The sequence below is a fragment of the Neophocaena asiaeorientalis genome, unplaced genomic scaffold (genome assembly GCF_003031525.2).
Source record: "Neophocaena asiaeorientalis asiaeorientalis breed wild unplaced genomic scaffold, Neophocaena_asiaeorientalis_V1.1 scaffold135, whole genome shotgun sequence".
Lineage (NCBI taxonomy): Eukaryota > Metazoa > Chordata > Mammalia > Artiodactyla > Phocoenidae > Neophocaena > Neophocaena asiaeorientalis.
The window spans coordinates 1,426,698-1,440,475 of record NW_020175190.1 but is presented as its reverse complement, the minus strand read 5'-3'; the positions used below and the strand labels follow the sequence as shown (position 1 = coordinate 1,440,475).

At 40.5% G+C, this 13,778-nt stretch overlaps 1 protein-coding gene across 1 annotated transcript in view; it reads left to right on the top strand.

Annotated features, from left to right (window-relative positions):
• The window catches only part of ROR1 (receptor tyrosine kinase like orphan receptor 1), a 127,574-nt gene extending 114,816 nt beyond the window's left edge, over positions 1-12,758 (top strand). The window contains 1 exon segment of the mRNA XM_024764746.1: positions 8,298-12,758. Coding sequence (XP_024620514.1) covers positions 8,298-9,725 — 1,428 coding nt within the window. The 3' untranslated portion in view covers positions 9,726-12,758.
• Positions 12,759-13,778: the final 1,020 nt, after the last annotated feature.

Below are 13,778 nucleotides of genomic sequence, written 5' to 3'. Positions count from 1 at the left end.
CCAGAAGGCACTTAGTTCAGCTGTAGTCTTTGAAAATGTTCATAATCTCCCAAAATCAAATGGTCGTGGCCTTTAAGCTTTTAGAATGTAATCATTTCCATTTATGAGTGGAGTCAGTTGTTTCACAATTCTAACACTGTTTACCTAAGAAGCAGTAAGATGCACAGGAAAGGAAAACAGGCTTTAGAGTCAGACAGATTCCTGTCAACAGCCAAGGCCAGATACTAAAAAAATCTCAATTTCACATACTCTCCAGGGCTCTTGTGCCCAACTCAGGTACAGCCTTCTGTTGAATGGTTTCATTCACTTACCCCAGTCAACTAATGGGAGCAACAGAGGATCAGCCAGAGTAAGGTCTAGGTCATCAGAGGCCAGAGAGCAATTACACCTTAACATTCCACTTTTATATCAGTGGGCCTCATGCTTTTAAAATTGTGGAGCCTTCTGAGGATCAAATGAAAACTACCTCTTCTTCCCAGAAAAGTGCTTCATCTTTGGAGCCAGACACAGCTGGAGCTGAATCTTGACATCACTACCTAATAGTTGTGCTTCCGTAGGCAAGCTACTTAACCATTGAAGGCCTTAATTTCTTGATCCATAAAGTGGGGAAATCATAGTATGAATCTCACGGATTTGGGATGAGGGTTAAATGAGTTGATGCATTGAACACTGAGAGACCCCACAAGGGAGTGTAGTGTAGTCATGAGGAAGACAGACCCTGGAGTCTGAATTTACAACCTTCTAGTTGTGGGATCACTTAACCACTGTTCCTCAGGTTCTCCATCTGTAAAATGGGGATAATAGTCACAGTGACCAATTTCATAGCGTTATTGTGAGGATGAAAAGAATTAATATGTATAAAGCACTTATAGCCTAACACATAAAGAGCCCCCCCTCCCCAGATCGTAGCCATTATTATGATCTCAGTGTCTGGTACATGGCAAGTATTCAATACATGGTAGTTATTACTGAGCTCAAATTACAAACATCTAGGATAGGAGTTGTGTTCTCTCTCCTCATGGTTCTTAAATGGTTTCTCATACTCTATTCTGTGTGTATACTCTTTGGTACATAGTATATATAGTATCAATTGACTGACTGAGGTAACCAGCTATGAAAATATATCCCACACAGTTGGCTGCACATGAAAATATAATAAACCGATGACATGGCCCAAGCTACAACGTGATTTCTATTTCAAAACCTTGAATCTCTCTGACAGTAGCCATGTAGAATATAACCCAGTGAAATACCAGTCGATGGCTCTTACATTTTTCTCTAGCTGTCATTTCCAAAGCATCTCCCGAAGCACAGTATAGTCTCTGTCTCGTGTAAGTCAGAATCATTCAGTCAGGTTCTACAGACACACTGTGGTCATTCATTGTGCCGGGAGCAGGGACCAGACACTCAGTAACTGTCTGATCCAGAAAGTTGTATTCTCTTCTCTTTTTTTTTTTTTTTTGAAAGTCATATTCATTTATTCCAGTGGTTCTCTCATTTATTCCAGTCCCAGAGCATCCTTATCACCTGGCAAGTTGTCAGAACTGCAGAATCTGACTTACAGAATTAGAAACTCTCGGAGTGAGGCCTAGCAATCTGTGTTTTAACAGGCCCTCTGGGGGATTCCAGTGCCTGCTCTGGTGTAGACTCTGCTGATCAACTTGAGATTCAGAGAGTAAGTCCACAAGGAATACAGTTCTCAGAGAAAACTGTGCTTTCAAAGAGAAACAGACCTGGTCATGCCCTCCTATTACCCAAACTTACCCCCTAACTTCAATAGGGTCTGCTTCATTATTCCTCTAATAGGGTGAGGACAAATGTCACTGTGTGGGGCCCACTCTTCTCCTACAGATACTTGTATACAGCTAGAATCGGCAAATGTGTATAGCAAAAGAGATTTGTAAAAGGGCAGCAGCCTTGGGACATGAGGAATGGGAAAGGAACAGGTATAGGGGCTGCAAGGACTATAGGAGGAGGTTTGGGTCCATTGTAGGAACATGAACTTCAGTCCTTTTCCAGCACCTGCTGCTGGAGCCAACTTCCTGTCCCAGAGCACCGCCCTGAGCTCTGGTTCCCTCCACCCTCATGTGGCTCTGCTTTTCATCTGTGTGTCTACTTCAAATTGGACACAAAAGTAGAGCGATCAGTCATGCCCTGTTCAGGTTAGAGGTGAAAAGTCACAGAGCGGGATCCGTGCTGCACGCCAAGGTTGATGGCCATCACAGAATACTCATCTCATTTCCTGTGGTAGTCACTTAGGAAAAGTGAGCAGGAAATGGCAGCTTAGTCGCAAGCAGTGTCCTCCAGAGGAGTCGTTTCAAGTGTATTATCACCTAAGGTGTAACTTCCCAGAGGTGGAAAGACATAAAGTCACTGAGTCTGTCTGCCTTATCCATCTGCCATCTACATAATTACAATTTTAAAAAACTACTCATGGTTCATTGCTTTCATACCTAAAGTTAATGGATCTAAAAGGGGCACATGTCCCCACTTAGTATTCATCACTCAGGTGAGAGAAGCCACCAACATCCGCCTGGCCTCTCTAGCAGCTGTTTAGACAGGACTGCAGTACTCACAGCGACTCCCATCTAAGGACTCACATCTAAAATATTCTCCCTTCATTTTCCTCCAGTGAAGAGCTCATTTAAACCTGAATGCAGTTGTTCTTCAAAAACTTCTAGGGGAAGAAGCACAATTGGATTTTAGAATAATGTATCAACTTCTACATCAACTTTGATTTTTCTCCCCCCCAAAAAAATTATATAATTTTTTAAACCGCACTGAGGCAGATGTGTGTTTACTTTGAGAAGTAAAAATGTTAACATTTAAACTGAAAGCCTGTTTCAGTTTTAAGGTACTTAATTGCCTTACAGCATATAATAAACGGAGCCCATCTTGTCATTCAACTAATGGAGGGAGTGATAAAGAGATAGGAGCCCAGGACCCTATTCATTCCAGTTTTCCTTTGTACTTGGTTTACTTTGGCATCGTGCCTCATGTGTATTTTACACTTCTTTACATTTTGTACATCCCTGTATGACAAATACTTGTCAAACAAAAACTAAACAGATTTATAACCCCTTAACTTGAAATGAGCCAAAATTGAACTGCCAAAACTTTATGACTTCATTTTCTTTCATAGTTTTCCACTACATTGGTTCAAGCAGACAAACCCCACTTGAGGTCAAGCAGAGGTCATTTCACTTTCATTACCAAAATATAATTTACAATATGCCAGACCTAAACAAGTTTAGCCTAAAGGGTCTGTATAATGTAAACCATCTGTTCCTCAACAATACAGCTAATTTCCTGCCGTCACCATACAGTCTACTGACTGCTTCTTTAAGGGTTTTTATGATTTTTTAACTAGGTCAGGATTTATGTAAAATTTGAAAATGAGTCTATAGTTAAGACTCATTTGTACCAAATAACTTGAGCATTTAAAAACTGCAAATCACTGTGTAAATTGTTCCCCTGAAACCAAGCTCTGAGCAGTTTTTTCCTGGGTATTTCTATGCTGGCTGCTGCACAGGTGTTCCAAGGAAAGGTTTTGTGAAATTGGTCATTTTGGTTACTTTCCGTGCTTTTTTTCCAAAACAAATCCCCAAATTTGGTTCTGACTAGCTCTGATGAACTATTCCTTCCTTCTGTCAGCTGGAGATGATTTGGGACTCTATGCCGTCTGGCCCACCAGGTGTTGGGGAGCTATGACAAGACACACTTTGGGTCAAAACATACTTTTTCATCTGTCTGGACAGAGAGAAAGAAGAACAATTATCATTCCACAGAGTGACCACACACTGAAGGCTGACCTCACAGCCCTGCAAGGTGTCAGGCCCCAGGCTGAGCCTCCAGAGACATGCTGTGTCCAACTGGGGTTGCCGGCCAGCCAGCTTCTCTGGTTTCAAACAGAAGGCCTTGTACACACAAGGGCAGCAATTTTGGCTCTCCTAAAAATTCTTGATACTTTTCTAAGCCTCTTTCTCCATCTGTAAAATGGCAAGAGTAAGAGTTCTTCTTCCAAAGGTGAATACCAGAGGACTAATTTTCTTACCTCAGTGTATGGGAATGCAGCCGGCTTTCTTAGCCGTGAAGCCCCAGGGGCCATGTGTCAGGCCAGAGCCAAGGTCCCGTCCACCTCCTCTTCTCTTCCAGTCCCTACCAGTTTGGCCTGCTTGCTTCCCTTCCCATCTGCCACCATCCACTCTTCCACATGGGTCTTTGCTCCCTCCACCTCCATCCGCATTTCCCAGAATCCTCAGAGGAGCAGACCACAGGCCACTCAAATTCTTACCCGCCCTCGGGTTCCAAAACAGAGTCTCTGTCATTTTTAAAGAATTTTTGTAAAAACCAGCAACTACAGGAGAACAGAGAAAGATTAACAAGAAGAAATTTAAACATTCGTTTTTTAAACATAGAATTATAGATGACTGTCTAGAGCTATTTAAGGCTGTAAATGGATCTAAATCATTTGCATTGACTCCACTTTCTGGATTACTTCCCTAAGAAGGATAATAAAATTGATTTAAAGAGCACTTATTAGGTGGAAATTACTTTCATACATTGTTGCATTTAATCCCTACTGTAATTATGGAAGCTAGATATTATTTTATTTTATAGATATGGAAATAGAGGTTCAGAAAAGTTAGGAAACTCACCCAAGGTCAGCCACCTAATATATAGGACTTATCCCACGAGGTTGTTATAGTAAATGAGTTAATATTTGTCAAGTGCTCAGAACAGTGTCTGGCGCATAGTAAGTGCTATATAAATATTAACTATTAATAATAGAAAGCGGCAGGTCCAAGATGCAAATTCAGATTTGCATGAGTCCAAAGGTTACATGGTTTGAATTACCCCACACTGCCTATGGGTTAAGCTTCAGCAGGGGAAGGGGGAAGAGTCCTAACGCCTCATTAGATCAGTCTAATATTCCTTAGGTTTAGTTCCTCATTCCCACTTTCCCTCAAAAGTAGTTTATTACTCAGTCCCATACCCTTCTCTATCACCAAAAGCATGGGGGATCCTGTTTAAATCAAAAAGTAAGGGCTTCCCTGGTGGCGCAGTGGTTGAGAGTCTGCCTGCCGATGCAGGGGACACAGGTTCGTGCCCGGGTCTGGGAAGATCCCACATGCCGCGGAGCGGCTGGGCCCGTGAGCCATGGCCACTGGGCCTGCGTGTCTGGACCCCGCGCTCCGCAACGGAAGAGGCCACAACAGTGAGAGGCCCACGTACCACAAAAAAATTTTTAAATAATAAAAAATAAATTAAAAAAAAAAAGTAATACCTACCATGCCATTCAAGGGACTTTCAAATAAATTGGATTCATTTACATCATTAGGTAAAGTTCTGATGGAAATCCCTGTTGTAATGTCATGTGGGAAAAATTCACTTTGGATTACTCTGGCCACGAAAGCACAATCAATCTGAGGGCTGAGGGCTGCAGGAGTTACAAAGTAGGCTTGGTTACTCTTCCCATCACCTACATTCTGTTCTCCCAAAGGAACTCCATAGCAACCACAGAATCCTGACCCTAGAAGCAAAAGGAAAAACAGTGAAGGAATTGTGATTGCAGAATAAATTTCCTGGATTCAGTCAGATAGAAAGATGGGTCATATGTTTTTAAATTATTCATTTTTTTGAATTGATAATATATTCACCTGGTTCATAAATTCAAAAGTATAAAAAAGCAGGGCTTCCCTGGTGGCGCAGTGGTTGAGAGTCTGCCTGCCGACGCAGGGGACACAGGTTCGTGCCCCAGTCCAGGAAGATCCCACATGCCGTGGAGCGGCTGGGCCCGTGAGCCATGGCCGCTGAGCCTGCGCCACCGGAGCCTGTGCTCTGCAACGGGAGAGGCCACAACGGCGAGAGGCCCGTGTACCGCAAAAACGAAACCAAAAAAGTATAAAAAAGCATAAAGTGAAAAATCTCCCACCTCTGCCCCCCTTCCCCCAGTTCCCACAGCAGTAACCACTGCTGTTTCTTGAGTATCCTTCCAGAGTTTCTTTATGCCTATGGACAGAAATATGAATATATTCATTTTTTTTCTCCTCCTCTTTCACACAAAAGCAGCATACAGCATTAACTGTTCTTTTGATTTTTATTTTTAACTTAGTAGTAGGATTTTGGATATCAGTACATAGAAAGTGTCCTCATTTGCTCTTACAACTGTATAATAGTCTTACAAATGTATAATACTGTTTTTACTAGCTCCATCACAATTAATCAGTTTCCACTAAGTAGACATTTAGGTTATTTCTAATCTGTTACAAACAATACTATAATTAATAGGACTGTATTAATAAGCTTCAATTGCCTAAATGTTTAAAGCAAGAAGTTGCCATTACTTTCAGCAGAAGTAACTTTACTGTAAGACATTTATAAATACAAACCCCATAAAATCTGCTTTAACAAATTAGTGAGACCTATAGATGATAAGAAATATTATTTGCATGGAGGAATTAATGTTTCAAAATTCTCAGTTCTATTTTGTCCTCTTAAGTGGGTATTTTGCTGCAAGTTTATTTACACTTATAATTAGGTTAATGGGCATTTTGCCCTGCAAAAATTAGCCTAGAACAGAGCTAATCATCATGAATTCTAGATTAGTAGAGTTTGGGTTAGAGAAAATTTTTAGTTAATTTTCTAAACTGTTGATTTAAACTGTGTACAGAGAGCTCTGAATTCCCTATGTATTTGCAAAATTATCAGCTTCAATTGGGATACTCACAGCAGTACTTTTTTCTAAAAAAATAAGGATTTAAAGTGCATTTAAAGGGATTATTTAAAAAATCAGTTTAGGTACAAATGCATTGCTTTTATGACTTTTTCCCTAACAAATTGATTAAATGTCAGGATAGATCAGAGGTAAATTTCAAAAATAGTAAAAACACATGACATAATAGATGTTTACTGTCAAGATCAAATGTCACAATTTAATATTTATTTTCATTGTGAGCTAGATGCTTTCTCCTGTCTGTTTTCAGGTCAATCAGTAAATAACGCACTTGCAAAGCCACAGAGATGATCGGTTGGTTCGAAAGGCAATAGCTCCCTTCAAAAAACTGAAATCTGGGGGACTTCCTGGAGGTCCAGTGGTTAAGACTTCGTGCTCCCAATGCAGGGGGCATGGGTTCAATCCCTGGTCAGGGAACTAAGATACCGCATGCCACACGGTGCAGCCAAAAAAAAAAAAGGAAACTTGAAATATGATTGAGAGGACAAAGTATATTGGTAAAAAGAGCAGCAATAGCAAGGTAATAATAGCTAAAAGTTCAGTAGCCCTTACTATGTGCCAGACATCATGCTGAACACTTGACAGATGTTAACCTACTAAAAGTTCACAAGAACCCTACGAGATAAGTACGATTATCATCCCAGTTTATAGATGAGGGAATTGAAGCACAGAGTGGTTAAATATTGTACCCAGGGTCACACGGCCGGTAAGTGGAGAGGGCAGGATTCCAATATGAACTGTGGCTGTGGAGGTCAGCGTGTAGCCAGTCACCTCACTGCATCCTGCACATAGTGGCATTCAGACGGTAAAGCCAGAGGGATTCCACGGGAGGCAAAGAACAGAGCGGTCAGGGAGAGTTTCAGAGCAAGGATTCGATAGGTAGAGAGAAGCACATTCCAAACCTCCCCCACCTCTACTATGAGCACCTCAGAACAGCCTTTTGTTTTGGTTTCTCTGGCTTTTAGCTCAATATATACCTTAGAAATAGGAGAGCATTGGAAGAACAAAGGTATTAGGCAAGAACATGCATGCCATTTGCATGTGGACAATGAGGAGACCTATTCAGCCTAAGTGATGCCATCATGTGGAGGTGTAGCAAGGGTAAGACCAGGTCACAAATACTCTTAGGTCCCAGGCTAAGGACTAAGGCTGTATCCTCAGCATCAGTGCTTCTCACACTCTAACATTCACCAGAATCACCTGGGGTCTTGTTAAATGCACATCATGATTCAGTAGGTCCGAGGTGGGTCCAAGAGTCTGCATTTGTAGTGAGCTTCAATGTTGCTCTTCCCAAGACCACTCTTTGAGTAGCAAGATTCAAGGTAACAGCAGGAAACCATTGTTGGAGCAGGGGGTGTGCATGGAGGGATAGGGGAGTGATGGACGAAAATCTGCCATGCCAAAGTTGCAGCCAACAATTCTAAGGACTTCTAGATGTACAATGTTGTAATTAATTTGATGTACAGAACCTTTCTCAATATGCCTCACCCCTCCTTTCAGATGCCAGGATGTCTTGCCTTAGAAAATGTTTTAAACCACACTTTGCCTTTCTTTCATACAGAGCAAGGCTAAAGAGCTCCCTCTTTCTGCTGTACGTTTTATGGAAGAATTGGGTGAATGTGCCTTTGGAAAGATCTATAAGGGCCACCTCTATCTCCCAGGCATGGACCATGCTCAGTTAGTTGCTATAAAGACCTTGAAAGACTATAACAACCCCCAGCAATGGACAGAATTTCAACAGGAAGCCTCCCTGATGGCCGAACTACACCACCCCAATATTGTCTGCCTTCTAGGGGCTGTCACTCAGGAACAACCTGTGTGTATGCTTTTTGAGTATATGAATCAGGGGGATCTCCACGAGTTCCTCATCATGCGGTCCCCACATTCAGATGTTGGCTGTAGCAGTGATGAAGATGGGACTGTAAAATCCAGCCTGGATCACGGAGATTTTCTACACATTGCAATTCAGATTGCAGCCGGCATGGAATACCTGTCTAGTCACTTCTTTGTCCATAAGGACCTTGCAGCTCGCAATATTTTAATCGGAGAGCAACTTCACGTAAAGATTTCAGACCTTGGGCTTTCCAGAGAAATATACTCCGCTGATTACTACAGGGTGCAGAGTAAGTCTTTGCTGCCCATTCGCTGGATGCCCCCTGAAGCCATCATGTATGGCAAATTCTCTTCTGATTCAGATATCTGGTCTTTTGGGGTTGTTTTGTGGGAGATATTCAGTTTTGGACTCCAGCCATATTATGGATTTAGTAACCAGGAAGTGATCGAAATGGTGAGAAAACGACAGCTGTTACCATGCTCCGAAGACTGCCCCCCCAGAATGTACAGCCTCATGACAGAGTGTTGGAATGAGATTCCTTCCAGGAGACCAAGATTTAAAGATATTCACGTCCGGCTTCGGTCCTGGGAGGGACTCTCAAGTCATACCAGCTCTACTACTCCTTCCGGCGGAAATGCCACCACGCAGACAACCTCCCTTAGTGCCAGCCCAGTGAGTAATCTCAGTAACCCCAGATATCCCAATTACATGTTCCCGAGCCAGGGTATTACACCACAGGGCCAGATTGCTGGTTTCATCAGCCCACCAATACCTCAGAACCAGCGATTCATTCCCATCAATGGATACCCAATACCTCCTGGATACGCAGCGTTTCCAGCTGCCCACTATCAGCCAGCAGGTCCTCCCAGAGTGATTCAGCACTGCCCACCTCCCAAGAGTCGGTCCCCGAGCAGTGCCAGTGGGTCGACTAGTACTGGTCATGTGACCAGCCTACCTTCATCAGGATCAAATCAGGAAGCAAATATTCCCTTACTACCACACATGTCGATTCCGAATCACCCCGGTGGAATGGGTATCACCGTTTTTGGCAACAAGTCTCAAAAACCCTACAAAATAGACTCAAAGCAACCATCTTTGCTAGGAGACTCCAACATTCATGGACACACCGAATCTATGATTTCTGCAGAACTGTAAAATGCACAGCTTTTGTAAATGTGGTACACAGGAAAAACTAGGAAGTCGTAGAAAAGATTTATATTCAAATGTTTTTATTAAAGTAAGGTTCTCATTTAGCAGACATTGCAACAAGTATCTTCTGTGAAGTTTAACTGTGTCTTACCAACCAGGGCAAACACCAGCCAGAAAAAAAACATTGTGGGATTAACACTCCATCAGGGTGTAGGCCATGCCACTGGGATTGGTACATCTGGTTTCAAGTACTGAAAACTGCAAACCAGTGAAGAGGAAACGAACCTTCTGACTAAGTATCAAACCAAAAAGGAAAGTCAAACGGTGCTTTGTGTATTCACCTTTGGCTGCCATGACTGTTCTCTCCCCAAAATGTATATACCATAGCATTTGTCTACCTGCTGTCTTTTCTTCAGGACAGATGTTCAGGAATTATGTTGATTCAATTTAGACTCTGTGCATGTTTGTATGGAAGTGATGTTCAGAATCAGTGAGGAAACTTTAGGCCAGATTTAAAATCCCAGATGGAAACGAGCCATAAGTGTAAGTTTCCCTGAAGCCTTCTACACAGTGGGGCTTCTTTGGGAACGTGAGAAGTGTGCCTCTTTGTGAGTCTCCTCTGTTGATCATGAAGGCTTTTTCCACAGTGTGTTTACACAAGCCCTTGAAATAACATAGGGCATCAGATCATAAGGCTAGATGTGGATGCTGAAATTGACCGCCGGTTGATAGTTCACTGTGTTGCGTTAGAAATGAGGCACCAAAGGCAGCACAGTCAGGAAAATGGCCCCTTGGCCTTGATCAGCATCCATGGGAAAGGAACAAGGGTTCCCATGGGGACAGCCTCACAGGAGCGTCCCTGGACCAATAACATTGAAGAATAGAGGTGTGGCTACGGACCAGCCCATCCATGCTTGCATCCTCCTGCTTATGAGCTGTCTAAGGTATGGGGGTGCATATGATCAGTGGACTCTGGGGAAGGAGGAAGCTCTCTGACACCAGTATCTAGTTAATTTAAAGTTTCTCTCACTTTTTTTTTTTTTCTGATCTGGAAATGTTCACAGATTTTATTCTAGCACCAAGAGTTATGACAATGTATTCATAGTGTTAGTTGGAATCCAAAGACTATGAATTCTATTTGCAAAATGTTACAGTATTTTTATAAAAATAAGTACTGAGTTCTCACTTCAAAGATAACCATGAACTGAAATTTTTAAGCTGGTAACTAGAAGCAACGTGATCATTTTTGCCTTAGTTAGAGGAAGGAAGGTATCAAATGTGCATCTCATGCCTTACCTGCTAGCCATCTTCTGCCAAGTTTAGAATTCTTATGGGTTTCAAGTTCTACATAGAAAGGAATGTTATGATTGATTTTTCTCTTGTTAAAAGAATAACTCATTTATTCTAAGAGCAATGTCTCAAAGTCTCATTTTTTTATTTTACATCTGAAGAGACTTATAAAGAGACTTACAGGATATAAAGTAATTCCTGGAAATGATATTTGATGAGGAGAATGTAAGAGACTTAGAAGCACGTTGACATTTCAATTTTGTAAAACAAAAAATTCAATTAGGATGAGAAATCAAAGAAATATGTTTACCAAAATGTGTTGCAATTTTCCCAAACACTGAATCTTCAGACAACAAATGTGGACGTATAGGTACTGTGAACACAAAGAATTGGCTATATTCAGATTTATTCAGAAATAAATTAAGACATATTTTTATGGCATAAATAAGCTGATTCAGAAGTTACATTTCTTAACTTTAGGTAGAGGAGAATATTTGTATCCTTTTGTTGCTATGCAACTGTTTAATGACGAAGATTCAAACCACAGTTTTGTATATCATACGACAATCAATTGTTTTCCAAGAATATTTATTATTTTAAGTAAACACAATTTCAGTGAACCTGAGTTTTTCTAGGAGTCCCTTAAAGGGAAAGTAGCATTCCATGAGCCAGTAAGATATCTACTCTGGAAAAACATTACTATGGGTAAAAAATAAATTCAAATTAGTTTTTTATAAAGAACTATAACATTTATTTTAAACATTTTATAATTACTGAAGTCATTAAGGTGAGCAAACTAAATTTCAAAACCACTTGTAATAATGTATTTTATAATAGCACTGTGATACTACATAACACAGTCCCTTTTGTATTAAAATAGTATTTTTTTCACAGACTGAAAAATATCTTTTGCTTTGTGGACAATGTTTTGTAAGATGACTTTATTTTCAGATCTTTTCTCTTTTTTGCACAAAACTATGTTTATGGTTTGTATCACAGAAGTGAAATATATCTCTGCATTTTTATATCTGGTCTGTTTCCTTGTTTCCTTTGTTTGTTTTTAACTCGGTATAGATTTTCTTCAAATATATAATGGCAGTATTCAGATATCTCGCCCTATCATATCTTTCCTTATTTTCACTGCATGCATTTAATCACTGTATTACTTAATGTTTGATTTGTTATTATGGGCATTTCAAATAGACAAGCATGGAATTGTAATGACAAGAAGCTTATTTTATATTGAGGATATATGCATTTGTATTTCACACACCAGAGATGATATTAAACACTGATTATTTTATGCTGCTGTTTATTAAAAATGTTTACCATAAAATATTATTTCCTGAATATTGCTATCATGGAGGTATTTGGGAACTTTAATATTATCTCTCCTAATGTTTGACATTTCATAGAAAGAGGAATCATAATTCGTATTTACTGCTATTTCATTGAAATGATTATTTTTAAGTAAGCTTTTAAAATAGACTTGGACATTCTTTTGCTAGTGACCATAGGTGGAGGGCAGAATCCCAGTGACTTTATGACCATATATCACCCACCTATATCTGGCAAGATTCTAATTTTTAAAATCAAAATAATATATTGAATAATTACTTAACAATCAAATGTAATGTGAAAATCGGTTTTTAAAGTTGCATATTTTTCTGCCTTGATGTTTCCATGTGAACTTAGACATCAAAAATCATCTTAGAATTCTGAAGAAGAAAAAGCTGTGTACATCTTATGTTCAACTTAGACTCCAACCATATTGATAAAATAAAAGAAATGTGGCCATTTAATTGTCACAGCTTATCTTTATGACCTTATTTGCCCAAAAGAAAGAGCTCCCCATCTGGCGATTAATACACACTGTCAAGGAAAATGAGTATCATTATGAAAGTTCAAAGAACTTGTCCATTTCTGCTATTTAATACAGAAGGGGATACAATAAAACCTTCAGGGCCTTATCCATCTGTTTTAGGTACAGCTCTTGTCACCGCCTCAGCGATCAAACTCAATAAAGCAATCACTTCACATGGCAGTGAGATCGGTGTCAGGCTGGCTTTCTCCCTCTCACTCGAATTCCTCAATCTGCCCTTCACTCCCATTTCCTTCTTATGTCTCCAGGCTCTTCCCCTCCCACCATCCCTAACTCAACTCTGTGATTGGGGCCTTACCCTTAATTCCTTAATCACCAACATCTGCAGGCTCACAGCACCACCTCGGATAATACCTCCTACAAACCACTCAATACTGATTAAAGACGGGCTCTTTATCTACACACCTTCAAAGATGGTTACCTATCTCAGGGGTTCTCAAAGTGTGGTCCTCAGACCAGCAGATTTGGAACTTGTTAGACACGCAGATTCTCAGGCCTCACTTCAAAGTACTGAATCAGAAATTCTGGGGTGGGATCCAGCAATAAGTGAGAATTACAGGCCAGCCTAAAGGCCTGGGAGTGGAAGGTGGGAGGATGGTCATTTACATCCTTAGCAATGTGTATATAAACATTTAAGAACATTTCAGCCACTTTAGTCCCCTTAAAGGTAGTCAGGTTTTACTTCATCAAAAATTCAACACTAAAAACTTTTGCATTAACCATTTGGCAATTTGTTATATTTTCTGTAGTTGTTCACTTGGATGGAAAAGTAACAGCACCTAGATTTGCCAAGAATATACTCCTTGTCTAGTTCACTCAAGACCACATTCTTGGAAGGTGACCAAAAGCTTTTTCTTTCATATGGACAAGCACAAAAGAGTTGGTCC